The sequence below is a fragment of the Cervus elaphus genome, chromosome 5 (assembly GCF_910594005.1).
Source record: "Cervus elaphus chromosome 5, mCerEla1.1, whole genome shotgun sequence".
In the NCBI taxonomy this organism is placed as follows: domain Eukaryota; kingdom Metazoa; phylum Chordata; class Mammalia; order Artiodactyla; family Cervidae; genus Cervus; species Cervus elaphus.
This window is the reverse complement of record NC_057819.1, coordinates 109,713,530-109,741,114: the sequence shown is the minus strand read 5'-3', so window position 1 is coordinate 109,741,114 and position 27,585 is coordinate 109,713,530. Positions and strand designations below refer to the sequence as shown.

The window sequence follows — 27,585 nt, the reverse complement described above, 5'->3', positions numbered from 1 at the left end:
TATTTTAATGTATTTTCCTTTTAAGTGCTTTCCAATTTGTGTCCTCTTTTTTGCTAAGCATGTGAAGTTTTCGAAATAGAAAGCCATTGACAACTTTTAGATTTAAAATGCAATACACATTCTGGGGATTTATCCAAAGGAGTTAATTTAAAAGAGGAAAAAGTTATATGCCCTCAAATACCTAGTCAGCAACACAAACAAAAGTAAAAGATTTGATGTAACTTATACACCTAAGAATAATGATTCATGATTAACACATCTATTAGGCTGAATATAACATTTTGGCTAAAAATGGTCATTATCAAAGCTTGGAAGCAGCATGAGAAAATACTTATGGTGCAAGAGTGAGTAAAAAATCAAGATATACAAATAAGATGACAAAATAAAAAATATAAAACTATTACAAATAAAAAACTATAAAGAAATATTAAAATTAATTTGTGGAAATGCTCATTTTTTCACTTTATATTTAAAATTTTTAAGCTGTATTATCCTCTTAAATTTTTTTTTTTTCTCTCTGCAAGTATTTGTATGTTCGCACTGAAGGAAAATGGATTAGAACCCCCATCTTTAAGATGGAGTCAAGTTTCAGTATTTCTGAATTCAGAAAACTGAATTATGTAACTAGACCAAACACTTCTTCAGGAAAAATAAAGAAGGAGGAAGAGGAGGAGGAGAACAAAAAGTATGGTAATACTTTTAAAAATCATTATTCTTAAAACAATTTACCCTGCAGCTATACTTTTAACTCTCACAAAGTAAATTTAACTTTGTATTGAAGATTAAATTTTCCCATAGAAGTGATGTAGAAAACAAAATGTAACAAATACAATGTTTACTAGTTGTCTTTATTTTTTAAAAAAGCCCAGGAAAAGAATGATGACAAATTATGGCATCCCAAGTCTTCCCACCCCTATTCCTAACCTGGGAGTGAGTCTTGACAAGAAATAACCCCTCTCTCAGGTTAATTTTAGAGCTAGACTCACTCAGAGGGAAGAGATGAAGCACCAATCAACATCATTCAGTCCCCCCAACCTCAGCCTAAAATAGCCAGGTCACTGAGGCAAAACTGATTTGGGGGGCTAAAAAGGTCTGCATCTCACCCAGCTGTCTCTTTCCCCCAGTGTTCTTGCAGCCTCTGACTACACACACAAGCTCTTGGTGGTGGGGGGTGGGGGAGGGTTAGAATTCAGTGAAACAGCTGATTTTTAAAAAGTACCAATCAGTTTACGAGCAGTTGGTAAATTTTTTGTTTAATACATTCATACTTTTTCCTTTGTCATTTGAAAACATCTGAAAAAACTGAGTAATTTCAGCTAACCTTTACACTTCTATTATATTTTTAAATGGAAAAATCAAGCTAAAAGCAAACTGAATAATGTTCAATTATTAACTTAAATTTGTTTCCCTTTGAATTTAGGATAGGAAAATGTGGGTTGCATTTTACAGGCGTTTAGAGAGCTGAATGGAGATTTTTGTGGGGTGTAACTTGCCTTTGTTTTAGGAATAAAGAGATAGAGCAGTGGATATGTTCCCCAGGGAGAAAACCTGAGAGGTGCTTCTATTAATTCCTGAAGATTTAAATTAAATGAGGGAAACAGCACTTAAGGTTTCTGGGACCTGGAATGCCCCTCCAAGTACCCTCTTCCTTGTTCCCCAATATACAGAAAAGGTTTCAGGAAGCTGGGTTCCTATTTAGGGAAAGGCCAAGGAACACAACAGCCTTTCTGAGACCATCTTTTAGCCCTTTCAAAAGTAAACACACAGCACCAAGAAGAGTCCCCGGGCAACAGACCCACACATTCTGGCCAAGATAATTTTTTTCCCCTAGCCTCCTAATTTTCCTCTTAATTTTCTTCGCTCTACAGCTTGTATTAGCTTGCTTTTCACTTAAGAGAAATTATTTATTGAATGCCTACTATGTGGCAGGCAGTGGAAACTCGTTGGTTTGTTTAAAATTGTTTATGTCAAGAGCCAAGTATTAAGAGTCTGAAACGGGTAGGGTCGGAGGAATTGGGGGGTGGAATACAGATATTGCCCACCTTCTTGGATAGAAAACATTTTTTGTCTACTCAGCAACTGATGGCTTATAGTATTCAGATTTCTGTATCCATGGAAAGAAAAAAAAATCACAGAAGTAAAAATTCTACAAACACGTGGCTGGCAAGAACAAAACGCGGATTTGGAGGGTGGGTTTGGAAGGTGGTGGAGATGGAGAAACCGAGTTGGAAGCCCTCCCCCACCCCATTTCTTTTCAGTGCGCGGGGAAAACGGGGTGGGGGACAAAGGTGCAGCGTGCGGTCCTTTAACTCCCGACTTTTGAACGGTGGAAAATCGTCTGCCAGAAGGGCGGTGCGCCGAAGTCGGAGCCGGCTCACTGACTCTGCAAACACCAAATAATAACAAGGAAAAAAAAAAAAAAAAAAAACCCAAGGCATTCATATCGGTGCAGCTAACACGTGTTGCGGAGTCGGCCCGGGCCGCCGGCGACTGAGACAATGGGGTCGGAGACCGGGAAAGGGAGAGTGACCCCCTTCCTCACCTGCCCTCGCAGCACGCGTGCCCCCGACAAAATTATTTCTCCCTCTCGCAGAACCAGGGGCAAACCCCCAGCTTCCGCCCAGTTCGGGGAGACTCTGGCATTACTGGGGGTCCAGCCCCCCTCTTTGCCCTGGTTCGCTGGGTATAGGGGCTCCAGGGTCCCCGCGCCGCGCTCTCCACCACCCGCTGGCGCCGTCCCAGCCCCCGCCGCTGGAAACTCGTTGGCCTCGCTCGCCCCTCGGCCTGGGATCCCGGCTGCGCGTGGACCGCACGCCCGGCTCTGCGCCGCGCACCCGGGACTCCGAGACGCGCGGCCAACCGCCCCCTCCCCCACCGCCGAGACGGGGTGCGACCGCCCACGTGTCGCCCCTCGCCCAGTCGGGTCCGTCCCTCGGGCTCCCGGGGCCAGAGGATCCGGAACGAGTTGGTCAAAGGCGAGGGAAGGGACCAGGGCGGATCCGCTTCCCCCTCCCCAGGCGGGCGGGGGAGGGGCCGCCGCCCCCTCCTCCGAGCTGAGCTCCCGCCCCTCGCTTCCCCGAGCGCCGAGCGGAAATTACCCCCTCCCCCCTCGGGCCTGACCTGGGGACGTGGGCGGGGCTTAGCGCTCGGCGCCCCCGGCCCTCGGCCCTTCTCCCGCCTTCCAGCCAGGATCCAAATCCCGCACCCCAAAAAAGTTCCGAGACCCGAACCCGGAGCTGGGAAAGCTGCCGTCGCTGTCGCGAGAGGGACGGGCGGAGGGGACTCCACCTGTCTGCCCCCGCGTCTGGGAGCGAGAAGGGGATCCTTCGGATCTCCACCCTGTCACTCCCTCCCAGAGACCTCCCCCTTCGGTTAGCCCGGGTCCGCTCGTGCGACCACTCCTCTTCCTTCTCTCCACCCCTCCTTCTCTCTCGGGGTCATCTTGGGCCGGAGCCGCGCTTTCCCCCAGGACCCCGAGACGTTAGAGTTCAACAGCCGAACCCCGGGTGTGAGCCATCCTTTCTCCCGAGGGAATCCCGAAACACGCTTTTCTGCGAATCCCTGGTTTCCAGCCGCGATTCCCCGTGTTTTCCGGCTTCCCAGTCCCGCGCTCGCGGGGCCCCTCAGTCCCGGATTCCCCGAGGCGAGGGAGTCTCCTAGAGCTGGGGTAGGGGAGGCCAAGGACCCCCCAACACACACTTAAAAGATCTAGGGGAAAAGCGCCTTTCTTTTGAAATCACGGGCTCGCGCGACCCCCTCCTGAAGACCCCAGAGTCCTCGTTCTCTTTGTCTCTCTCGGCCGTCCCCCGCCTGTCAGTCGCTAGCAGTTAGCTGGGGTAGGGTGGGCAAACTCCCCCTCACCCCCGACCACTCGAATAAAAAATAACCGCACATTTTACCCAACCTCGTAAGAGGAGGGAGATTTTGGGCTGGACCACCCTCCCCCAGCTAGGGCCGGGGTAGGGGGATGGGTGGGGGGCGGGGCGCCTCCCTAGGGGCCAGATTCTTGCAAAGGGGAGGGGGCAAGTAGAGCTACACGACAGCAGCCCCCTCCTACCCAGCTTACCCGGGGGGTGAGTTGAGAGCCCACCCCACCCCACCCCACCCCGCCCCGGGTGGGAGTTTGGTGGGCTGGGCTGGATTGGAGGGCCCAAGGGCCCTGAGGCGTCGGGGGTCTTCCCCTGCAGGGTGGGTGGGGGCTTTCACCACGTGGCTTTGCCTTTTTTTTTTTTTCCGCTCCATTTTTTTTCAAGTCGATTTTATTTAGAGGCGGCGCCAGGGCGGCCGCGGAGAAACGTGACACACCAGCCCGCTCGGAGGGGTTTCGGACAGAAGGGAAGGAGCCGCGCCGCGTCGTCCGCCTCCCAGCGCGCCGCGGGCACTTCTCCCGGGCCTCCCCGAACTCTCCCGCGACCTCTGCGCGCCCTCCGGCCGCCCTCCCCGCCCCGGCTCCGGACAACTTCAGGGGTGGGGTGCAAAGAAAGTTTGTGTCTGCTGCCGCCGCCTCCCGCCTCGGCCTAGGAGGCTCGCCGCCCGCGCCTGTCAGCTCGGCCTTGCCCGGGACCGTGTCCTGCCCGAGACCGCCACCATGAACAAGCTGTACATCGGCAATCTCAACGAGAGCGTGACCCCCGCGGACTTGGAGAAAGTGTTTGCGGAGCACAAGATCTCCTACAGCGGCCAGTTCTTGGTCAAATCCGGCTATGCCTTCGTGGACTGCCCCGACGAGCACTGGGCGATGAAGGCCATCGAAACTTTCTCGGGTAAGAGTCCACCCCCTCCCCGGAGAAAGCACCGCCTGAACAACGGGGACCTGCTCCTCCTCTTCCCCTGCCCGCCAACTCCTCTCCGCTCCCGGCCTGCGGGGCTCGGCCTGGGTACCGACTTCCACCCACCTCCTCCGACGCCCGCTCGGTCCCCCCTTTGACCCCCTCGTTGGTCCCTCCCAGCCGGAGATGAAGAGCTGGAGGTTTTAGTGAGGTGATCCCCTTACCCCCCCACCGACGGGGCGGGAACCCCCGTTGGCAGAAGGGGGGGAACTCGGCACCAAGACGACCCCCGCGTGGGCGTCCTTCTAAGTCAGGCCCTCGATGTCCGAGGCTGGACGCCCCCCTCCACCCCCCCGCCAGCACTCCCTCCCCTTCCTCCGCCCTAGGCCTTTCCGGGCGGGGAAGGGTCCTCGCTCGGCTCCCGATCTCCAGGGTTTCCGTGGGGACTGCAGCTTTCGGGTTCGACCTGAGAGCAGCGGGGTCCCGCCTCCCGCCCAGGGCCCGGGGCTTGAGCCATTTTGATTTGAAAGTGGGGCGTGAGCTGGGTGGCGCGGCGGCGGCGGCGGGTCGCCATGCTGCTTCCCGAGACCCAGGCTGGGCCGAGAGGCGCGCGCCGCGGCCGCCGGGGACCCTTCCGCGGGGCCCCGCTCCGCTCCCCCGGGCCTCGCCTCCCGGGCCGGTCCCGACAGGTGACCGCCCCGCCACCCGAAGCCCTTCTCCCTGGCTAGGCAGGAAAATAAAGTTTCATTCTGCACCCCACCCCCCACCCCCCGCCACACACTTTAGGAGAAACGGGGAGCCCTTTCTCGGCTCCCTCTCTCCACATCTGGGAGCTGTAAAGGTAGCCGGCCCACCCGGACGCCCTCGCATCTCTCCCAAATCTGGCTCCCAGAGCCGTTCACTAGTCAGCTAGCTTCAGTGAGAGAACAAAACACAAATTCAGAAAACACGATAATGAATTTATAGAGTCCACCATTCCTCCAGCGACCTTCTCATATCCGGCTGCGGAACCCACTACCTGGATTCCTAGGAAGATCTCAAATCCCAGTAACCCCTGAATCACCCTAGTGTCTTTCTCCTTCCTTTTCCCGCCCCCTATCCCCTATCCAAGCCCTCATATTGTCTTTTTCAATTTAATCTGTAGGGAAAGTGGAGCTGCAAGGAAAACGCCTAGAGATTGAACACTCCGTCCCCAAAAAACAAAGGTAGGAACGAGCTGTTCTCTGGGGAGGGGTCAGCCTGGGGACGCTGAGAGGCTGTGTTCAGGGGTCCATCGTGTCTCCAGGGGAAGAAACCCTTTACTGGCCTTCCCACCCCCAACTCCGGATGTTGGGGGCTGGGAGGGAACATTGGCTAAGATCTTGTAATGGGTGGTTTACAGCTTGTAAAAAAAAAAAGCTGAGGCTGGGGTGGACTAGGAGATGTTACTTGGAGAAGTAAAGGGAAAAAAAGATCAATAGGGGAGAAACCTTGTGGAGTTTATTCAAGGTGTGTGGGGCTATTTTTGTAGGGAAGCTAAAAATCTTTTTAAAAGAGTTTAGACTCATGGACATTCAACAACTTTCTAGCAGGCCTGTTTTTTCCACCCTTCTCTCACCATAATTCTTAAGTGAATTGGGAGAGGGGTCCCCTTTGACTTCCTAGGGGAAGTGGAATGAGTTCCTGCCCCCTAAAGAATTCTGTGCTTGTGCTTTATTTATATTTCTGCAACAGGCAAAGGCATAATTTTTTTTCACAGACCCCTACCTCTAGTCCCTCCCCTCAGACATCCACCCCTTCCAACTGGATTTTGCAAATACGCTTTGGCTGTACTATCCTTTCCGAGCCCCCCACCCCCACTCCTTCAGTCCATTGTTACAAGGGGACCATCTGGGGTGAGAGCTTTGTGTTCAGGCTGTGAGCTGGGGCTCTTTGGAGGGTCTAGAACTCCCTGGATGAATGGGGGTGTGTGTGTGTGTGTGTGTGTAAGTGTGTAAGAGAGAGACTGTTCAAATACCTTCCCGTCCTCTCTTTAGCAAAGGGGGTACCTCTCTCATGTTATACCCAAAACTGATTCATGGTTCATATCTTTCATTGAACTCTGGCTGGGAAGTATAAAGGCAGAGTCTTTCTGCAAACCTCACTTTAAACGTGTTGACAGTGCAGAATTTTCTCTCCTGTTGCAGTCCCCAGTAAATCTTTGATCCTTTTCCCCCCTCATTTCAACTGGAAACTTGCTGCATTTCAGGATACTCCCTGGCTTTTTCTGGGTGGGAGGGTGGAGGTGGGTGACTGTGCTTTTTTAGGGCAGTTAAGAGGATCTACCAAGTTTAATGTGAGAAAAATCTGTTCAGTGCTTTAGCTTGAGATATTTAAGTAACAGGGACCTATTGTATCTATAGATGATCAATATGACTTGTAACTATGTTTATAGAGCTTGTGATTTAACCTCCAGTGCTTGAAATACACTGTTATTGGAAAGGCAATTAGGGTTAAGGAATAAAGAGGCAATAAAATCAGAAGAAAGAAAAAAACGTATTATTTATTATTTGGAAGCATTTCATGGAGATGGGAATAAGAGAAGTATGTACACTGACATCAGTAGATTTACTGAGAAGATAGTGGATTTTTGAACTGAAAGCTGAGTGTTTGAAACTTGTTGATGGGAAATAACCAGAATAACTGGAATTCTGAAATATGTGGATTTTTTTTTTTCCTTTTGCTCTAAAGGATGGTTTAAATTTTAAAGGGAATGAAGTGAAAAGCAAGAAAAATAGCAAAATGTGATGAAATGGAACCCAAAACATTTATATTTTAATTTTCATCATGCTCTGTATATTATGGATCTTTTCCCCTAAGCCATCTGCTTGCTTTAAAGCCATTTTTAGGCTGCTGCTTGTTCCCTCCAAAATGTATTACTGAGGGCTTCTTTGAGTTGGGCAAGGGTGGGGTTTGTGAGGACTGGGTACAAAATCTTCCTTTCCACACCCCTGTTCAAACTTTTGTGTATTCTCCCCCTTCCTGAAACAATTTTTGAGCACAAACATTGAGTCAGTTGTGTTTTGTTTCTCTGAGTGGTGGTAAGGCACTTCATTTTTCTAGAATGAATCAATTTTTGAAGTTTTAGGATTTAAAAAAGGCTTGTTTTCCTGAAGTTGGTTTGCTCTATCATTTTGTGTTCTTTGAGGAAGCATGTTGTGGTATGTGTTTTCAGTCTGTCTGAAAAGTATTTCTTCAGTTGGTTTGTTACTGACTTTTTTAGTTTTGTGGATGTACAGAACAGGAACTAGTTAATTAACTATGACTAATGTATTCTAAGCAAAATGAACAATGGTGCATATATATGTGTATATATGTGTATATATATATATATATATATATATATATATATATATATATATGTGGGATGTGTGTGTGTGTATATTGTTTTCACTGTTTAAAAATAGAGGAGAACTCTTCTTGATGTACTGTGTTCCAAATGAACTATGGCTTTAAAGATTTCCAAGAGATTCATAAAAACCTCCCAACCTAGTTCCTGGGGTGTTTTTGTTTTTAGAAGGTGGGGGGTTAGCAAGCAAAAGATACAATATTTTTTAGCAGTTCCCTCTGAGTAACTGATTCTGAAGTATTAGTATATTTTGTTTTAACCTTGTATCTATTTGAGAAATTGTTTGTTCCTTTTTAAGAACTCAAGAGAATGAACACTATACATTTAAACTGAAAACATTAAATTAAATTTTTTAGATGAGTGGCATTAAATTTCTCTTGAGATCACCTTTCCAAATACCCTCTTAGTCAGTGTTGGAATTTTAGTCAAGAGTTTCAGCTTACTGTTGAGAATTTATCAGCTTACTGTTGAGAATTTATATAAATTTACTGTCATGTGTTAAGACAAAGGCGGGAAAGCAAAAGCATTTTAGAAACAATTGTGGAAAGCAATTGTATTTATTTATTATTAAATCTGAGACACTTAAGTAGTGAAGGTAAAAGGGTATCATCCTAATGAGACTTGGGTATTTTGGAAGAAAATTCCTTAAAAGGGAATTAAATTTTTGTTTCATTGACCACTGTGTGTGACTTTTTCTAGAGGAATGTAGCCTAAAGATAGCATACCTCCTGTCAACTGGTGTCATCAAAATAAAAGGTGTTGTTAAGGGACAAAAAAGGAAAGATGTACTCCATTTCTCTAGGTGAAATGTGTTCAAGATGAAGACTTTGATTTTCTTAGGCAGGTTAGTGTTGTTTTCTCTGACTTAAAATGAGGTGGGCTAATTGAACACTTTTTCCCTTGTATTTCTAACTATCAAAAAACACACAAAAAATGGTCTTCCAGCCATATGAAGTGTGAGAACTCTCAGAAGAGTATGTATTAAAACTTTATTCTGATTTTAGGGTTTAATTTTTCAAAGTTGGTTGCTTTAAAAATCTCTATAAAGGGATGGCTTGTGTATAGCAACAAATATTTTTAAGTGATTTGTGGAGACACTAAAGAAATAATTGGATCACTGAATGTATTCAAAACAAGACAAAAATTTTGCCTTCAGGAATGGGTTTGCCTTTAAGGAAAATTGTTCTCATGGGCTTAAATGAATTATAAGAACCAAGGGAATGTCTTAAAAAAAAAAAAAAAACTTCAAAGGAAGAAAAGTACTAGAGTCTTTGCAGGCACTTTTGCCTTAGTGGTTATAGCTGAAAGGTACATTTGACCAGGTCTTCAACAAGTAAGTTGATAGTAGTAATAGTTTGAAACTTCTAGTAAAAAGGTTTTCTTAACTAATAGAAGTTTTTTTTGAGTTTTAAATAAGTTGAAAAAAATCAGTTGATTCTTAATTTTTCTGCACTGTTTGGAGGAAAGGTGGGAATCAATTCACTCTTTCCATTTTAATTGTCACCTAGAAAGTAAATGTTTGTAAATTAATTTTTTTCACTGCTAGAGAAATCTTTAACTTAGCATTTAGTGCTCAGTATTTGAAGATGACTTTCCTAAAGACAGTGGTATAAGACTGTCCTTTGGAAGAGCTGTAGGTTTCCAGAATCCTTGGCTTTCTAACCCAAAGTAGATGAAATTTTATTCCAGTGGTTTCCCAGATGGAGAACTTTTGCGTAAAGAGGTGGAAGAATTGTAATTCCCATCACTAATTTATTCAAAGTATAGTTAACTGCTCCAAATGTAAAATTGTAATGGCATAGACTTTGCTGGAACAAGAGCAAAACATTCTTGTAATTATGTTTTAGAGGTGAAATACATGATGTTAACCATTGGAAGAATCTTGATTCAAAGCTTCAGAGCATCTAATCTTTTAAAATTACCTTAATATATGTCATTTGAATCATACTTTGTGTGTTTGGGTACTTTTAAGCCTTGTTGTTTTGAGCTTATTTATTCCATAATGTGTAACAGTCAGTTGACAAAGATCCCACTGAGATAGGCTTTTGAGTATAAAAAGAATTTTTTAGTATAAAATTTTTGAACCCTAAATTTTTTTTTCAGATCTGATTTAAAGTGAAAAAAGGGAGACCTAAGTGCTATTTGTAGACGTTTAAGGGTTTTTATGATGAAAGATATATATTGGTCATAGGTGTGTTGATTTGTGTGTGTGTAGGGGGGGTGGTGTTGGTGTTGGTCATGTTGTCATTAGAATAAATGTATGAACCAAAGGCGTTTGAAGAACAGACATTTTGCCAACTGTTAGAATTTAAATTACGTCTTGTTCGTTCCCCATCCTCTTAAAAGATTCTTAAATGTGGCTAATGCCTTCCAGAAAGTGCAGCTTAGATTTTGGGATGGGAATGTTTGGGAGAGAAAAGGGGAGGAAAAAAGCAGCAGGGGAGACTGGAAAAATCAGACGAGTTAGTCCTGGGTTGGAAATTCCAGACGGGGAAAAAAAAGAAAGAGAGATGGGGGTTGGGGTGGATTGCCCGCTTCCCTTTTAAAGAGGAGCGGCCGGAGGCGCACAGCGACCGACGGGAGAGGGGCTCTCAGACACCAGGTTTAGAAGACGGTGTTAGATTCAGCCCAGGGCAAGGCGATTTTTGCTTTCGGAGTTGCCTGCCTTCCCTTCGCTTTTTCAAAAAAGCAGAGAAAGTCGAGGCGGCGCTGGAGGCGCTTCCTGGAGAGCCCGCGCCGGCCCCGCTGCCCTAACCCTTCCCCGCCCGCCGCAGCCCCAGCCCAGCCCCGGCCTCGCAATCTCTGCCCGCTCCGCGCAGGGGCCCCCGCCTGCCTCTGAGCCAGCCCCTGCCCGGGAACAGCCGCAGGCCTGGGTCTCCGAGGAGGGCTTCCTTTCCCAGGGTCCCCGAGACCCCTGGCTGCGACGCGTCGGCCCACAGCCTCGTCTTGGTCCTGGGAGCCCCCAGATCCCAAACCTCGCCGCGGCTTACCCGGCCTTCCACACTAAGAGAGGTCCCAGGCCCCATGGTGCAGACCTTCCAGCGCCCGCGCTGCCTCAAGACATTTCCATTCTAAGGCAAAAGCTAAAGGCTGGTGGGTGAATGTGGAGTGAAGAGGCAGAGGAGACAGGAAAAGAGCGGGTCAGGGGAAAGTAAGAGGATGAGAGAGGTGGAGAGAAAATGGAAGTGCCTCTAGCTGCTGCCCTATCCCATAGACCTGAGGCCCTTAGCCATGGGGCATAGAACCTTGGAGAGTTAACAGGGTGGGATAATATTTAATCTTTAGTAGATGGACTGTGTGTCCCCACGTCCCAAAGGCTGACTGAAACAATAACAAAGGGGGTAATAGTAACCAGAGGGTCTACCATGGGTTTTATTCAGTTGTAAATGATTGACAACAGGTCTTTCAGTCGGCCACTGGCGAGGCTGTGGAGATCTTTCTCAGGGTCTCCACCAGTGTTTGACTCCATGTTAACGTCAGATTTGCATACCATTTCCACCTGTGTCCAGTCCACACCTTTTTAAATGTCTGTCAAAAGAAATAAGAAAAGGTCTGTCCTTGAAAAAAGGTGGAATTAAAATGTATGCTTTTTTTTGGTAATTGATTTGATTTGGCTGAAAAACAATCATCCAGGAGAGCGCCTGTGATGGCAGCACAAACAGGGAGATATCCAGTCCTCGGTTTGTTAACTGCGTTCTAGTAGAAGAACCTGGAGTTTGTTCACAGGGGCTCTGTACTTTTTAGTAGGTCCAAGGGGTCATCCTAGTATTGAACAAGCAGAGTCAGCTTTGGAAGACCTGCTTCTCCTTTGCAGCCAGTAGGTTTGCAATAAAGAGGCATGGAGTGAAGGAAGAAGAGGCTTGAACAAGCTTTCACCCTAAATGCAGACTGCTGAAATAAGATGTGTGTTGATTATGGGTAAATCACAGGAGAAGAGTAGGTCTGGACCTCATCATTTTAATATAGTTGGAGAAAACTTGATTGCGAAACGCTGAAATGTAACTGTATACAGAACAAACACCACCAGAAACGCAGTCCTAGTGCAGAAGTCCAGGCTTCCAGAATCTGATGTTCTGGTCATGTGGCAGAGAGCAGAGAGCATGGTGAGCCACCAGCAAACTGCTTTTGTATGAAATACAGAGCAAATAACTGGAAGAGTACAAAAAGAATTTTTCACTAGATTGTCCAGATATTTTCAAAACCCCTAAGGACAAGTCTGATTTATTAGACAAGTGGCATTTTGGTGGCTAAAGGCATATATAAGTGACTGGTCAGGATGGGTGGGAACTTTGTTCATAGTTTGGCCGGGGGGTTGTGGAGAACACCTCTGTTAGAGAGGAGACGGAAGAAGTGAAGGATCCCTTTTCATTTTCTCTTTTCCCTCTACACCATATCTGTTTTGTGGATGTTAGTCAATCCTCTCAACATTTCCTTAGGAAAAGTGGGTTAAGGAAGACTTCATTTTTACTCATTTTGAGTTAGTTTCAGTTTTTAAAAATTAGTTTTTCATCCAGATGTTTTGGCCACTTGGAATGGAAAATGTTAAGTTTGAGTGAAGTTTGATTGGATGGTTTAATTTAGTTAATTGGATATAGTTAGAATCTTTAAGAGGAGAAATGAGAGAATTTAGAAATTTTTAAAAGATTGTTTTGTGTAAAGGTTGTTTATGGAGTCTGAGTTCTTTGGCAACAGGAGCAGGGAGGACAGGAATCATTTTCTCGAGGCTCAAGGAGAGAGGAAGCACTATTATTAGGTCAGAGACTCATGACCTTCCCTAGGTCCCTACTTCAGTCCTACAGGAGTGTGGACACCTTTCCAGGTGTCTCCAGAGATCTTTGAAGAGTTTTGGAGTCAGGCAATGACTGGGAAACTGGAAACGTTAATTAATCTCCTTGAGCCACCATTACCTTAACTGTAAACTGGTGCTACCACACATGAGCTGTTCCTATTCTTTGTTTTCGATATGGACTTGTGCCTCCTGTCTTTGGACTGGGTGAAACCATTGGGCTATTTTCCTAAGGCAGTAGGTAGGGTGTTCAAGTCCACTTCTGTGAATATGGTGTGCATTTTATGTGGAACAATGATGGATAGGCATATTGAAGGGGATTTGTGTGTAGGATGCTTTTGATAACCTGTGTGCTAAAAGGAAAGGCCACCTTTTGGGAGATAGAGATGAAGCTCACCAGGGCAACTGCCAAGAACCCCTAGATATGGGCCCTACCATTGTCTCTTAGCTATCCTTTTAGGAGAATAGAGCATATTTTCCATTGTTGGTGCCCTCAGCCTGGACCAGGTTCCTCACTGAAATTTTACTCTGGTGCTACTGTCAAAGGTGCTTGTAGGTAGGGAAACTGGTGAGGGGAGAGCTCCCCTAATTCTGCAGATGAGGTAGGTGCTGTGAGAATTCCAGGTGAAGGGGACTCTTAAGTCCTCTAGAAGGTCTGAGGAAGGAAGAAATAAGCAGCTTCCCCTCCCTGGTAGGAGATGGGCATGTTTGTCTGCTCTTACTTACGCTAACAAAGTAGGCATTCAGGAGCTGGGGGTCCCTTGGGTTCAGAGGTAGTGACTGCATCCATGGCTCCCCTCTGTGTGCCCGCTTAGATGGCAAAGCCGTGGTGGTCTCAGTTTGTTTCCCTGGTCTGGAAATAGTCTCCAAAGGTGTACTCCGGATCCACCTTCTTGTCCACTTCCTTTCTTCAGACCTTTCTGCTCAAAAGGTACAAACATACTTACCCACAGACTTAGAGCGCCTTTCCACATCTCAGTCCAGAGAGTGAGGATTGACTCTTCTCTTAGTGGGGTGGGGAGGGGTAGGGCTTTAAATCCGGATGTGGTTTTTGGCCATTTAACAGACTTGTGACTTTAATCAGTTAATATAAAGGGTTTTACAATTAGTTTATGTGGAATGATGTGTGTTGCCTCTTTTCTGGAGTGGCATTTGGGATTGCTTGGGGCTTGTCAACTTTCCATTAGGTACTCTTGAGGAGGAGAAAATGAGGGGAGACAGGAACTAAAGTGGGGGCTGTTGGGTGGAGTAAACTTGTTGGGGCTATCTATTCAGAATTAGACATTTATGCCACTTCCTCCTCCAGGTCTCTAAGTTGCTTGGGAGGAGAAGTCCAACTGTAATAGAGAGCAGTTGCCTTGGCAGGATTTGGAGACGGAACCCTAAATTAAAGGGCAAAGACGATCCTTCACAGACGTGGCTGTTGGTGGCTGCAGCCAGTTTGTTCTGAGCGAGGACTGGATGTAAATAAGATGTTGGCTGGGGAGACAGCAGGGTTCAGAAGAATAATCTTTTCACTTCTTTTCTGGAGTGTCCACTCCAGCAACTTTTTATTTAATGTGGAAGAAGGGAAAATCTAGCTGGCTGAAGTTTCATTTTGTATAGAGGGGTTTCCTCCCAATGTTTATTACCATTTTGATTCAAAGCTGCTTCTGCTGACTTTTTAGAATAGGCTGGAATGATATAAGTCTAGAATAAGCTGTGGGAGGCAGGAGGGGGGATAAAATGATTTCACAAACCTCACAACCTTACAGATCTCTCTGATCATCTTTGTTTCACTTTCCCACCCTTGCCCCTGACCATCTTGGGTAGTTTTCTTTAAACTTCTTTTTTTTGGCTGTGCCCCTTGGTGTGTGGGATCTTAGTTCCTTAACCAGGGATGGAACACCTGCCCTGTGCATCGAAAGTGTAGAGTCTTAACCACTGGACCTCTAGGGAATTCCCTGAAATTTTAACTAGAAGAAGAATAATGCCTGTCTAGGCCCAAGTTCCTCTCTTCTCCTCTGAAACACCACACGGTCAGCCACTTTAGTCTGAGTGTGTGGGGGTCTTGCCACTCGGTCATCAGCCATTTTAGGGGATGAAGTGGGGTGTAATTTTAAAAATACATACTTACAACTAAATCATATAAGAAAATATTTAACTAGACATCTGATGTTTGCATATTGCTCCAAAGCTTGGTAACTCTATTCATGCAAGTATGCATGCATGCACTTATTTTTATCTATTCAGAGCTGCTATTGACATGCCCTCTGCCAGGTACCAGAAATACAAAGAACAAGATGTAATACAAAGACAGACCTTAGTCTTTAGTGTGGAGATGCAAGGAAATGCACTTTATCAGATCATTTTTCTCCTGGAGCTTTTAGGTTTCCTCCTCTATCCTTGTTTTTTTTTTTTTTTTGATAAGCTGTGTGGCATAGTAAAAATAATTAACTTTAAATTTAAAAATTAAATCTTTATATTAAAAATTAAAATTAGTAAGCAATAATTAAAACAATTTCATGAAGTAAAATATATAGAGCATAAAATTGCGCATTTTTAAGTGCACAGTACAGGTGTACTACGAATATTCACATTGGTGTGCAGCCATCCTCTCCACTTATCTCTAGAAATCCTTTCATCTTGCAAGATTGAAACTCTGTACCCCATAAACAGTAACACCCCATTCCTACCTCCCTCCAGCCGTATTTGCATCATCGGTTTTGATTTTCTTACATGGTGGCCACCTCCCCATTTTATATAAAATGGGAGTCTTTGCCTGACCCTTCTCCTGAATTAAACATTTGATTATTCATTGGTTTTTATCTAGCATTATTTGGTCTTTTTCAGGGCAGGGAATGGAGACATAGGGAGAAGGAGCTGCACAAAAAAGGTGCAAGATAACATTCCTGCCCCCCAGCATTTTCACTTTAGATCCAAGAAAAGCTGTGGGACCACAGAAGCCAAGAGACTGCAATGGGAGGCACACAACCTCAGGAACTAGCAGGAGGTAGGCTTTGAGTGAGTGTAAGCTGTGTTTCGGAGGATGGGCAGAAAAAATAAGAGTGGATTTGGGAGAAAACTGTGGGCAGGCAGCGAGATGTTTGTGGGGTGATAACTCTTTTGGAAGACAGTGGTGGTATCCCAGTGGGGAGAGCAGAGCCCCCCTCCAGGTAGATACTGAATATGTCACTGTTATTTCTCCTATTGAACATCTTTGTGCTGTAGCTCAAAAGATGAGTGCCTTTTGCAATGATAAGCATTTATTGAATATCTACTCAGATGTAGGCATTGTTCCTTCATTGACTTCTAAGAACCCTGCAGGCATTAGTCTTCACGCCACAGAAGGAGCTGAACCTCTAAGTGGTTATGGTAGCTTAGCCAAGGCAGTACCTTGAATATGGAGTGCTGGGATTCAAACGTAGACCTTTGTACCTTCAAGGCTGAGCTCTCTTAGAAGGTGGGAGCAGCTGATCCTTTAAGAGAAGTTGAATGTTTTTTGGGGGGAGAGCATAAGGTTAGCGAATAAAAACATGCCTGACATTTTTTCCCGTGTTCTGAGCCTCCTGACTCTGTAGATGTTTTATACCTGCTTTACATTGTATTTTCATCATTGGGATTTTCAGGCAATCTTGACTGGTTGAGGAAAACTAAGAACGTTCTCCCTATGTCTGGGCAGCTGTGATAGGAAGTGGGAATTCTTCTCTGAATGAAAAACCTACGGAAAGGGAGCCAAATGAATTGGAGAAGGACTTGAGTGGTTTAGGGTTCAGATGTCCATCTCAGCTTGCCCTCTGGCCAGATGTGGGTACACTTTGGGATCTGGGGTCAGTATGTTCTTGGGCCTCCTGCCATCTGAAACCTTCCCATCTCCAAACCCTGAAAATAAACTGGGTTTGTATGTAAGTTCTAAGAGCTCCCATCCTTTGGCATTCTTGGAGGTGCCAGGACTGGAGCTTTGGGCTGATGTTTTTTTTTTTTTTTTCCCTTTCCTTTTTTTTTTTTTTTTTAAGTTTCTATAAGAAATATTTATAGACTCCATGGTCAGAATAATATTTGTACCCCTTTGTATCAGAGTTGCTGCTGCTGCTAAGTCGCTTCAGTCGTGTCTGACTGTGCGACCCCATGGACTGCAGCCCACCAGGCCCCTCCGTCCGTGGGATTTTCCAAGCAAGAGTACTGGAGTGGGTTGCCATTGCCTTCTCCGTCCCTTTCCTTTTTTTTCTTTCCCTTTTCCTTTTGTTTAGGTTCAAACCTGGGGAAAATGGGAGGCTGGGGGGAAGGGCAGGGCCCAAGTGGCTTCCCCTCCCACCCTGCCTCCTCCTAGCAGGAAAGGACAAAGAGTTCACCTTTGTTACAAGCCTACAGAATCATAATTCATAGCTCATACACGTTTTTGAGGAGCGAGAACCCAGTTACCTTTTCCTGATGAGCAGGAGCAGGCTTCATGGTGTGGTGACACTTGCGGGCCAGTGTCAACTTGGGACTAGGCACTTAACCTCTGAGCCTGTTTTTGAGCTGCAGAATGAAAATAAAAATATTCTCAATATTCTGTCATTTAGAGGCTCAAATCAACCTCTTGTGTTCTAGGCTCATAGGAGAGTGTGGATTGTAAACCTTACAGTGTTAGTGGATCAGTTGTGTCCGCCTCTTTGCTAAAGTACTGTGTAAACGTGAGTTATTAATAAGACTATCATTAACTGATGACACCCCAAGAGGGCGGACAAAAGAATGTCATTCGCACCCCTAGACAAATGCTCTACTCTGCATGGAGGTGTGACTCTTTGATTATAAATTTTCTATAGTGGCTCCCAGAACGCCCTGGGAGGAGGGTCTTTTTTTCTCGAGGCCCGGAAGGCCTCTTGGTTCCGCGCCCCCAGCCCACCCCACTCCCAGGCCTCAGTTCCTGCCTTCTCAGTGGGAGGCCTCCCGGCCCGGGTCCTGCCTCCTCCCACAGCCCAGCCGAGGTCTCTAAGGAATGCCGCCTCCCGGGCCATTTTCTCCCCTCCTGCTTCTGCGGCCCCACTTCCAGCCCCCTACCCCCAACCGGTTCCCACTTAAATGCTTGCAGGCCTGTTTGCAGGCGGGAAGCCCCCTCCCCCACAGGACCACCTCAGTCACAGCCCTGACCACAGGGAGGTCGGGTCTGGATTTACTAAAGGACCCCAGAGGGGGAGCCTGCCCCTCGCTGGCTGCCTGGCTCGCTGATGGGGTCGGGTTTCGGCCGGTGGCTCTGGAGAGAGAGACAAAGGGCAAAGTCCTGGTCCCCACCCCCACCCGGCAGCCCCCGGCGGCTGTCCCCTCCCCCTCCGGGCCCTGCGCGGGGAGCCCGGGGCCCCCTGGGCCGGGTGGGACCGGCTGTGGCGAGTCGGGAAGCCGAGGGGGTTCTGGCGGCAGAACGTTCTAGACCGCGGGCCCCCGCGGGCCCCGGGCACACCCTCTGTCCCCCTCCTTGTGCTCTGCCAACTCGGCCCACCCAGCAGCCGGGTTGGGGGGCTGAGCGCTCGGCTTCCCCCGGGTGAGGTGAGAGGGGCTGGGGGAAGGGGCCGGCCCACGTGGGGCACAGGCCCGGCGACGCCAGCCCGGCCGCTCAGCTGCTCGGCCCTTCTCAATTGCCCGTTCATGAGGACTCCCCTCCTCCCCCCCAGCTGCTGCCAGCCCTCCCCCACCCTCAGCTGCTGCCGCCCTTCCCAGGCACCTCTTTCTCCATTGCCTTGCCGCGCCTGCTCCCCGTTGTCCTCACCGCCCTGGGTCCCTTGGGCTCTTAGAGCCCTTGCCCCTGCTCCTGGCCCAGGATGAGGAGAACCATCTCGCATGACGCTGATGGGACGCCCTGGCAGAGTCTGGGACTGGGGAGAAAGGCCTTTGCAGAGAGGGCATGTGGCTCCCGCACAAGCCGGGGCAGAGGAGAATTGTTTTGATGCACTACCCACTAGGAAGAAACAAACAGCAGTTCCTGAAGTTTTTGACCACCAACAGGTCTGTGTTGGCAGCTGGAGGAGAGAATTCCTTGAGATTGTTAACCTCCTGTTGGAGGAACACAACCAGAGCGCCTTCCCACCAACAGGGTGAATTGTATTTTTCAACGTCCACTGGCATACATTCCCATCCTTTCACAGGAACACTAGCAATTCCAAGAAGCACCCGAGTGACACCAAGGTCTTTCTTTCTCAGTGCAAACTGTGAGTTGCAGAAGAAGAGAAGAAGGTTTCTCTTAAGACTGGTCTAGTTTCCATTTCTTTGCTTCTCTGCCTCAAAATCTTAGCCTGGAGCTTTGCTTCAGAGCTTGCTGGTCCCTCATGAGGGGAGGACCCCCCTGCCGTCCCCTTGTTTCATTTCTAAGGCACACCCTGGCAGTGCTTTCCCCTGAGTGGCAGCTCCACCTTCAGCCAGGTCTCTGGCCCTTGAGGCCAGACCTTTTGGCTCTGAAGCTACTTGGAGAGATGCTGGTATCTCCACTGAGGGGATGAAAGCTAAATCAATCTCCATGAGGTCTTTCTAGCCTCCTCTACCTTTCCCTCAGTCAGAGTGTATTAGCCTCCGCCACTCTGAGGGAAGATCCTGGAAACACTTCCCGCTACCAGCCAGAGAATGAAGGTGTGCAGTGTCCCCAGTGGTTCATTTCTTACCCACAGCGTCGCTCCCTCCACCCGCAGGGACGCGCTGCTTCCAATGGGCACCTCTCCTGCTTGTCTCCATGCATTCGGCTTAGTGCATGGCTCCTTCACACCTCACACTTCACACTGTAGAGCTGAGGAGGCCAACTCTGGCTCTAGGTAGCCCTCAGGTGAAAGAGCATGGATTCTAGGCAGAGAGAGCACTGTGGAGGGGGGGAGTGGCACTTGGCCCAGGCCGACTTGGAATTTGTCTCGAAAGAGCTCCACTGTCTCAGCTTCTGTTTTGGCTTCCTCTGGCGCTGCCCAGATGGGCAAGGAAAAAAAAAAAGTGGGCTCTCTAGTCAAACCATGTATTTCCGAGATGAGTAAATTGAGCAAAGGATTTATTTCTCCTTTGCCTGCTCTCCAACACCAGGTAGCGCCTTCCCAACTGCCTGTCACCTTTGCACTCCTGCCTATCCCAAACCAAAATGAAATTTTGTAAGACAATATTTGGTGACTATACTTTTTCTCTGCTAACAAATCTCTCTGACAATCATCCAGCCGTATTATAGTGTAGTTAGCTCTTCTGCAAGTTAAATCCTGTGCCCAAATTGGAGCCGCATGCAATAAAAGCCAGTTGGCACGCACTTAGCCATACAGAATATGGGCATTTTTCCTGCTGCTGACATTGGGGCTATACAAGCTTCTGCTGTGTTAACACTTCTTGTCAGAGAGAAAGAACCGAAGTTTGGTGAGATGAGCAGAAACCAGCCTGGGAGGAGAGCTGAGTTCTAGTCCTACCTCAGTTTCCAAGTCTCTTTCCTTTTCCTGTGCCTTGGTTTCTCCTATAAAATGAGGGTGACTATTTAGGATTCTGTTAGACCTCAGTGTCTACATCTGATTTCCTCTGTGTAGGAATCTGATTTTCTTCAACTGGGACTTCCTGTTGCTGGGTTAATGATGTGTGTGTGTCCTTGGTCATCTGAGAAGCCTGATGAATCCCTGTCGTCTTCCCTGATTCCATGCAGACCAGGAGCACTTTAAACAAAGCACAAGAGCCTTCCAAAGAGGGAATACGATTCGTCCCAGAGTTTCTCCCCAGAATTTGCTTCCTTTCCTCAGCATTAGCTCAGGAGCACACACGGAGCACGCGGGCCGGTGTGTGCGCTGCATACCTTTAAAAGACCATGCTGGAGGGACCAGGGGTACGTTCCAGTGCTGTCCCTGCTGTCCAGTTCCCCCAATACTTTGACCCCTTGGTGGTGGCATCTGCTCTGCCTGGTCCTGCATCTTCCAGCAGGTCCGTGTTTTCCTCTCCAGCCCCTACCCTGCCCGTCAACCCACCCGGCTGCCTGCCTGTCTGGCTGCCCTACCTCTGGATCAGCCTGGCACAGAGCCCTGGGCATTGGGCCAGCTTCTCCTCCCCTCCCCAGCCCCGCCCCCTTTCTCAGCTACTGCCATCCTTGGAGCGTGCCAGGTCCGCCCCCTTCAGAAGCTTTCCTCCACAATTATTTTTTTCTCCACCTCTCCACTCTACAGGGATAAGGAGGCAGGGTGGGGAGGAAGGACTGGGTCAATGGTGATCTTATGGAAGGGGCAGAGGTTGGCACATTAGGACATCTTTTATGTGTGATTTTTCAGTTGGGCAAAGCAACTGGGATGGAAGCCAGCTTTGGGAGGGGGGCGGTCCCTCTTCTCTGGTGTCAGCTGCATGGGACTCTCTTGTTGAGGAGTCGACAATATCACCCACTTCTGAAGGGTTACTGTGCCCAGTCCACCTCCTCAACGCAGTTAACCTCGTCTGTTCCCTTCTCCCATCCCTAACCAAGCTAGGGTGTCCTGCTGGACTGTAAACTGAAAGCAGAAGGCTTGCCTAGCTTCCTCATCCCTCCATGCCCTGTACTGCAGTACCCTGCCTTGCACTGTCCAATAGAAATGTGAGGCAAGGCACATATGTAAGTGTAAATTTTCTAATAGCCACATTGAGAAGAAACTGAAAAAAAAAATTAAATTTATTTTTGGCTCTGCCGGGTCTTCATTGCTTTTCCAGGGCTTCCTCATTTCGGTGGCTTCTCTTGTGTGTAACATGGCCTCACTGGTTGTGGTTCACGGGCTTAGTTGCTCCGAGTAGTGAGGAATCCGCCTGGACAGGGATCGAACTCACGTCCCGTGCATTGGCAGGTGTTGAGCTCATATCCCCTGCATTGGCAGGTGGATTCTTAACCACTGGAACAGCAGGGAAGTTCAAAAAAGTTAAATTAATGTAGAAGGTTAACTCAACAATTATTTTTAAAATTTATTCAAAGATTATTGTCAGCATGCAATCTGTATAAACTTACTTTTACTGCTTTATTATTAATTTTTGGGGATACTACCTTCCCTGGTTGCTTGGCAGTGAAGAATCCACCTGCAATGCAGGAGACCCCGATTTGGTCCCTGGGTCAGGAAGATCCCCTGGAGAAGGAAATGGCAACCCACCCCAGTATTCTTTGCTTGGGAAATCCTATGGACAGAGGGGTCTGCTGGGTTGCAGGGTCAGAAAGAGTCAGACATGACTGAGTGACTGATCATGATGAGCATGAAGTCTTAGGAACCCAATGTGTAATTTATTTTCCTGTGAGAGCCTGTTCCAATTCATATGATAAGTTTTCATTGGACGCATTTGATCTGTATTTAGAGTTCATAAAATTTAGAGAAGAAAAAGTTAAATTATATAAAACCTTTATTTTAAAGAAAAAATTCAGTTGCTAATTTGAAGTGCTCAGTTAGCCACATGTGATTAGACTAATGGCTACTGCAGTGTGGACAACACAGGTTCAGTGCATAGCAGGTGCCAAGAAAGTCTGGAATGAATGACTCCAGCAGCTGGACACCAGAAACCTTAAGAAAGTGGTAGTGACCTTGACTGCTGATTAGAATGAAAAGAATATGGTGTCACTGCAAGTTTGAAAAATCTTAATTAGTTGCTCACTCTTCTAAAATAGCCAATAACCCCAACCGCATCACCAGGCAAGCTTCGTTTTCTAATTGCCTTGGGCTTGTTTCTTCCCACGTTTTGGAGGAGGTGCCTGGAGGCTGGAGTGAATGTGGGTATCACTGGGGATGAAGTTAAGTGTGGGTGTGTGGGAGAGTGTCTTAACTTTGGGCTATGGATGGATTCCAAAGCTTTCATTAACCCATGAAATCTTTAAATTGTGTGCAGAAAGTTTGCATCTTTCTGGTGAAGAGTGTTCTTACCTTTTATCATATTTCCTAATGGGAATCTCCAGGGGAAAAATTGGTTCACAACCACTTATGTAGACCATTAAGACACAGAAAATCACTCTTATAATTAAAAAAGTGTAGGAACTTTTAAAATTAGTGGTCCAGTGGTTAGAACTTCATGCTCCCAGTGCAGAGTGGCCTGGGTTTGATCCCTGATCAGGGAACTAAGATCCCGCCTTCCACCGCAAAGATGCCACAGTGAAGATCCTGCACGCCACAACTAAATAAATATTTGGCACAGCCAAATACATTTTAAAAAAAGAAAGTGTATTACTGTAGGTGGACAGGGTTGATCTCTTATCTGGGAACACAAGATCCAGGTTTGGATCCCAGATTTGGCCCCTGGACCAAATAAAATAAAGTAAAATAAATTACACATTGGGTTCCTAAGACTTCATGCTCATCATGATCAGTCACTCAGTCATGTCTGACTCTTTCTGACCCTGCAACCCAGCAGACCCCTCTGTCCGTAGGATTTCCCAGGCAAAGAATACTGGGGTGGGTTGCCATTTCCTTCTCCAGGGGATCTTCCTGACCCGGGGACCAAATCCGGGATCCCTATGGACTGGTAAGTGGGGACCAAATCTCTGATCCAAATCTGGATCAGACCAAATGGACTGATCCTAACCCTTGTTTCTGTGATGTGAGGCACTGAGGTCTGGAGAGTTGCAGGCCTGACTTGCTCAAGAGCATGCAGCCTGCTAGTCAGAGAACCATGACCTGGGGGAGAGGTGGAGATGAGGGTCTAATCTGGAGAATCTGACTTAATCCTAGTTCTCTGGAGAGATGAAAGCCTTGGTTTGATTCTGATAGGAGGCTCTGGGGGTTGGGGCCCCAAGCCTGAACAGTTTTCCAAAACCTATTATTGCCTCTTTCCCCACAACTGGCTTGCTCCACCTTGGTGTAAAGGGAGGCTTTTCTCTAGGGCAAGATGAGGTCTCGAGCATAATTGAAGGTGGCATCCTACTCTCTGCAAATGGGGGTGGAAGGAGGAAGGAGGTGGTTTGTCTGCAGGGGTTAGAACAAGAACACTTCCCGGGGCAGGCAGCTTTTAGCTGTTCTCCCGAAGACCCAAAGACTTCCCAGGGCGTGTTCTGTCCAGGTGTGCATCCTGCCGTCTGGGGAGGCCCCCTTCTGAAAGGGTCCTACGTGTGCATCTGCCTGTCTCTCTACTGGACCTCAGCCCCGTCCTCCCTGCCCCCATGAGGCAGCTCACCAGGGCCTGGATTCTTGCTAATAAAAACAAAAGAAGAAAACTTCATTGGCTTCGACTCATTAATTTTGAATCTGTGATGACATTAAAATTGGGTGAGCTAGAATTACCTTTTTTTAAAAAGTTTTTGTTATGGAAAAAAATATTTTGAAAAGTAGAAAGGATAATTAAATAATTCCCCCGCGTACCCATCACCAAAAATTACCAAATCATATTCAATCTGTATTAATTTTCCCCCTGGTTACTTTAAAGTGAACCTAGACATGACATCTTATCTGTAACTATTTCAGTATGTATTTCTGAAAAATCAGTATTCTATCATTTTGGCCATGCCCTGAGGCTTGTGGAATCTTAGCTCCCCTACCAGGGATTGAACCCTTGACCTCTGCTGAGTCCTAACTGCTGGTGTGAGTGTCTGACTCTTTGCCACCCCATGGGCTGTGGCCCGCCAGGCTTCTCTGTCCATGGGATTTTCCAGGCAAGAATACTGGAGTGGGTTGCTATATCCTACTCCAGGGGATCTTCCCAACCCGGGGATTGAACCTGTGTCTCTTGCATCTCCTGCATTGGCAGGTGAAATCTTTACCATTTTGCCATCTGGAAACCCTCTAGCCACTGGACTGCCAGGGAATTCCCTGACTTTTTTTTTAAGAATCTAATTTTTATCTCATTTTTTTTTTAAATGGTACAAATGAACCTATATATGAAACAAATAGACTCACAGATACCAAAAACAAACAAATGGTTACCAAAGCCTGTTATAATATTATCAAATATATAGTCAGTGTTCAAAAACCATAGAATCACTTTTCAACTAGCTATGGAAATATGTGTCTTAAGAAGTTACAGGAGTTGGAATAGGAGCTTGCTCCGTCCACTCCACGCATCGACCTGGTATTGAAGTACTTCCAGGAATGGTGTACTCCCCCCCTTCGGGGGGGAATAAAAAAAAAAAAGAAGTTACAGGTGGGGTGTTTTGGCTTCCTGGAGAGCAGTACCCACTCAGCATGTCTGCTCTTCACTCTGATGCTTGAACTCTATGAGTATTTTAAATGTGTCCTCAAGCCAAACCTTTCCTGTATTTTGGCAAAGACTTTTGTTTCCTTTCTGTCATCAAAAAGGCAGCACAAGGGGGCAAGCCTGGAAGAGCCTGGAACCAGACAGCCCCTGTGTTTCAGTACTGACTCTGACTCTGGGTATCTGACTTGGCAGATACTTAACCCCTCAATCTCAGGGCCTTGGTCTGTAAAGTGGAGCCATGGTTACCATGGGCATGGATAGTGGGAGGCTTCTTGGAGGTGTAGAATCTGCACCTGGCGTCTGGTAAGCTCTCCTTAAATGTTAGTGTCTTCCTTAATGAACTGTTTTCCTTCCCATTCAAGGTCAATGACATGGGACCAGAGCTCCCTGCCCTGGGGGAGCTTCCAGTCATACTTCCCGGTGCCCAGCTCCTGTTATTCCCAAATCTCTTGTTTTCCTACTTATCTCCTTAGCTGTTGCTCAGATGCGCTCTCCCTCTTGTCTCTCCTGGAATCTCCCCTGGGCTCAAATGAGGTCACTTGATCCCTGTGGCCCTCCTGTCCCCTGCTTGCCCCTAACCACATCAGAAAGGAACATCCCCTATGATTGCTCTGTGTCTGGGGAGCTGCTCCGGGCCCTGCTGGCTAGGGCAGGCAGAGAGGGTGAGAAGCCACAGGGTGTTGGCATCCAGGGAAATAATTTGACTTGTGCAACCATTGCCTTCATCGCCAGGGGCTGGAGGCTTCACTCTTTCACCTCACAGGTGTATCAGCTCCAGGATGGGTGGTGGCTCTTGAACCTCTGGGAGTTCTCTTGCTTTTCTGAACCGTGGGTATTGGGTATTAGGGGCCTGCTCAGTGTGCGGTGCCCCGTGGCCTGTAGTGAGAGGCTCCCCTCTAAGCTAGTGGAAGCCTGTCTCTCAGTGGAGCGCTGGATTGGGGCCCTTGGTTGTCACAGGAGGTGGGGGTGTGGGCTGCGGTATTTCCCGCTAGTTTCCCATCAGCGCAGAAGCCTAACCATTTTACTATCACAGGTAGCCACTCCGTGTCAGACTTGCAACCTCTTCCCAGGCTGGTCTCCTGGGGACTGGAACTGGGGCTGGGACTGAGCACCCAGACTGCGCACCATGACTTAGCAGGCCCTGCCCATTCCAGGTCCTCACAGAAGCCCTGGCTGTTTTCCATAGGAGGACACTAAGGTACTGAGTAAAGAAGTCAGGGCTTCTTAGCTTCCATCCTGACCCTCCAAGCCCTCAGCACCCTGCCCTGGCCCAGCTTGTACTGGGCAACCGGAAATGCCTGTAGGGTGAACGAGTTAGCCATGGGTTCCTGGAGGGGGGTTGAGTACTGGGTCCAGTTCTCAACATGGCCCCATGTGCTTTGGGCCGGAAAGAAATTAGGTGGCACCATACGTAATACAAACCAGGCCAAGGGCTTAAAAGACAAAAGTTCTTGATCTCTGTGTTTTTGTCAAGGTTTGCCTTGCTGGCCAGGTTCGAAGGCCAGAAGTGGCCTGGCGTGGGTTCCCAGGATTGGGTGTGTGTGCCCTGCAGAGGTGGGTGAGCCGCGCCTGTTGGGGGTGGGGGAGGGCTGCAGGATGTCTTTTCTTTCATTGGTTGGGTATCCCTGCCCTCCTCCCCCCTCCTTCTCCTGGAACATTCCAGACATTCCAGACTGCCATTGCTTTCAGGATATGGATTAACATCCCAAACTGAGATTTGATTTCACCTCCCCATCCCCTCCCAACTCTTCCCTACCCTGAAAAGAAAGCCCCTAAAAGAGGGAGTTTGAAGTAAGAAGAGGGTATTTTTTTTTTTTTTGAAGAGGGTATTTTTGACCCTTGACCTGAGATTATAGTAAGGGACCGTCCTGAAAGAGTGCTCTTCAAACTAAACTTCCGTAGGGGGCTGCTTTAAGCCCTTACTGGTTTGAATTTCAGGCTGGCAGCCGCCCATCCCCTTGTGGTCCTTCCAGAAGCATTTGCTTGAGGGAGGTCATCCCTCAGCTTGGGTGACCCCTGTCACTAGCATTAAGGTAGATCAGTGTTCTCAGTCTTCTCATGGTGTAAATCACCTCTTCAGTTTGCCAAGAGTTTGATTTTCCTCTTGTGAAGGCTCCTGCTTTTTCTTTGCCCATTTCATCACAAAATGAGTTGTTTATGGGAAATCCCATATGGCGTGTCATGCAGATACCATGAAGCTCACTCTTGGCCATTGAATTGGATCCCAAGAAGCTGGCCTGGTGTGGGACCCGAGGACCTGGAAGTGGAATTGTTTCTGATGCTTGTTCTTTTCTCCTACTATGATCTAACCTCCTTAGATCAGGTTCATGAACCAAACCAAAGTAAAGAGCCATTATGTCACATTTCCCTTAAGTTATTTCAACCCCAGAAGAGATTTCATTAATATGTTTCATTGATAAAGACTCTCTACCCTAAAAACTGCAGAACTAGAAGGGCTCTTAAAGATACTTCTGTTTCTGTTCTACGTCTAAAGACTTGGTCACGGGTGAAATGAGTGAACTGGCAGAGAGCCAAGATCAAAACATTTACAGTTAAGAGTTTAGCATCCCTTCCCTTGCTGTCAT

At 47.4% G+C, this 27,585-nt stretch overlaps 1 protein-coding gene across 3 annotated transcripts in view; it reads left to right on the top strand.

Moving 5' to 3' along the window:
• Positions 1–3,205: 3,205 nt before the first annotated feature.
• The window catches only part of IGF2BP1 (insulin like growth factor 2 mRNA binding protein 1), a 48,385-nt gene continuing 24,005 nt past the window's right edge, over positions 3,206–27,585 (top strand). For 2 of the 3 annotated variants that reach the window (XM_043904265.1, XM_043904263.1), the window contains exons 1-2: positions 3,206–4,763; positions 5,914–5,974. In XM_043904265.1, coding sequence (XP_043760200.1) covers positions 4,589–4,763; positions 5,914–5,974 — 236 coding nt within the window. In that variant the 5' untranslated portion in view covers positions 3,206–4,588. The remainder of the gene's footprint in view (positions 4,764–5,913; positions 5,975–27,585) is intronic. The other variant, XM_043904264.1, reaches the window with a different exon arrangement.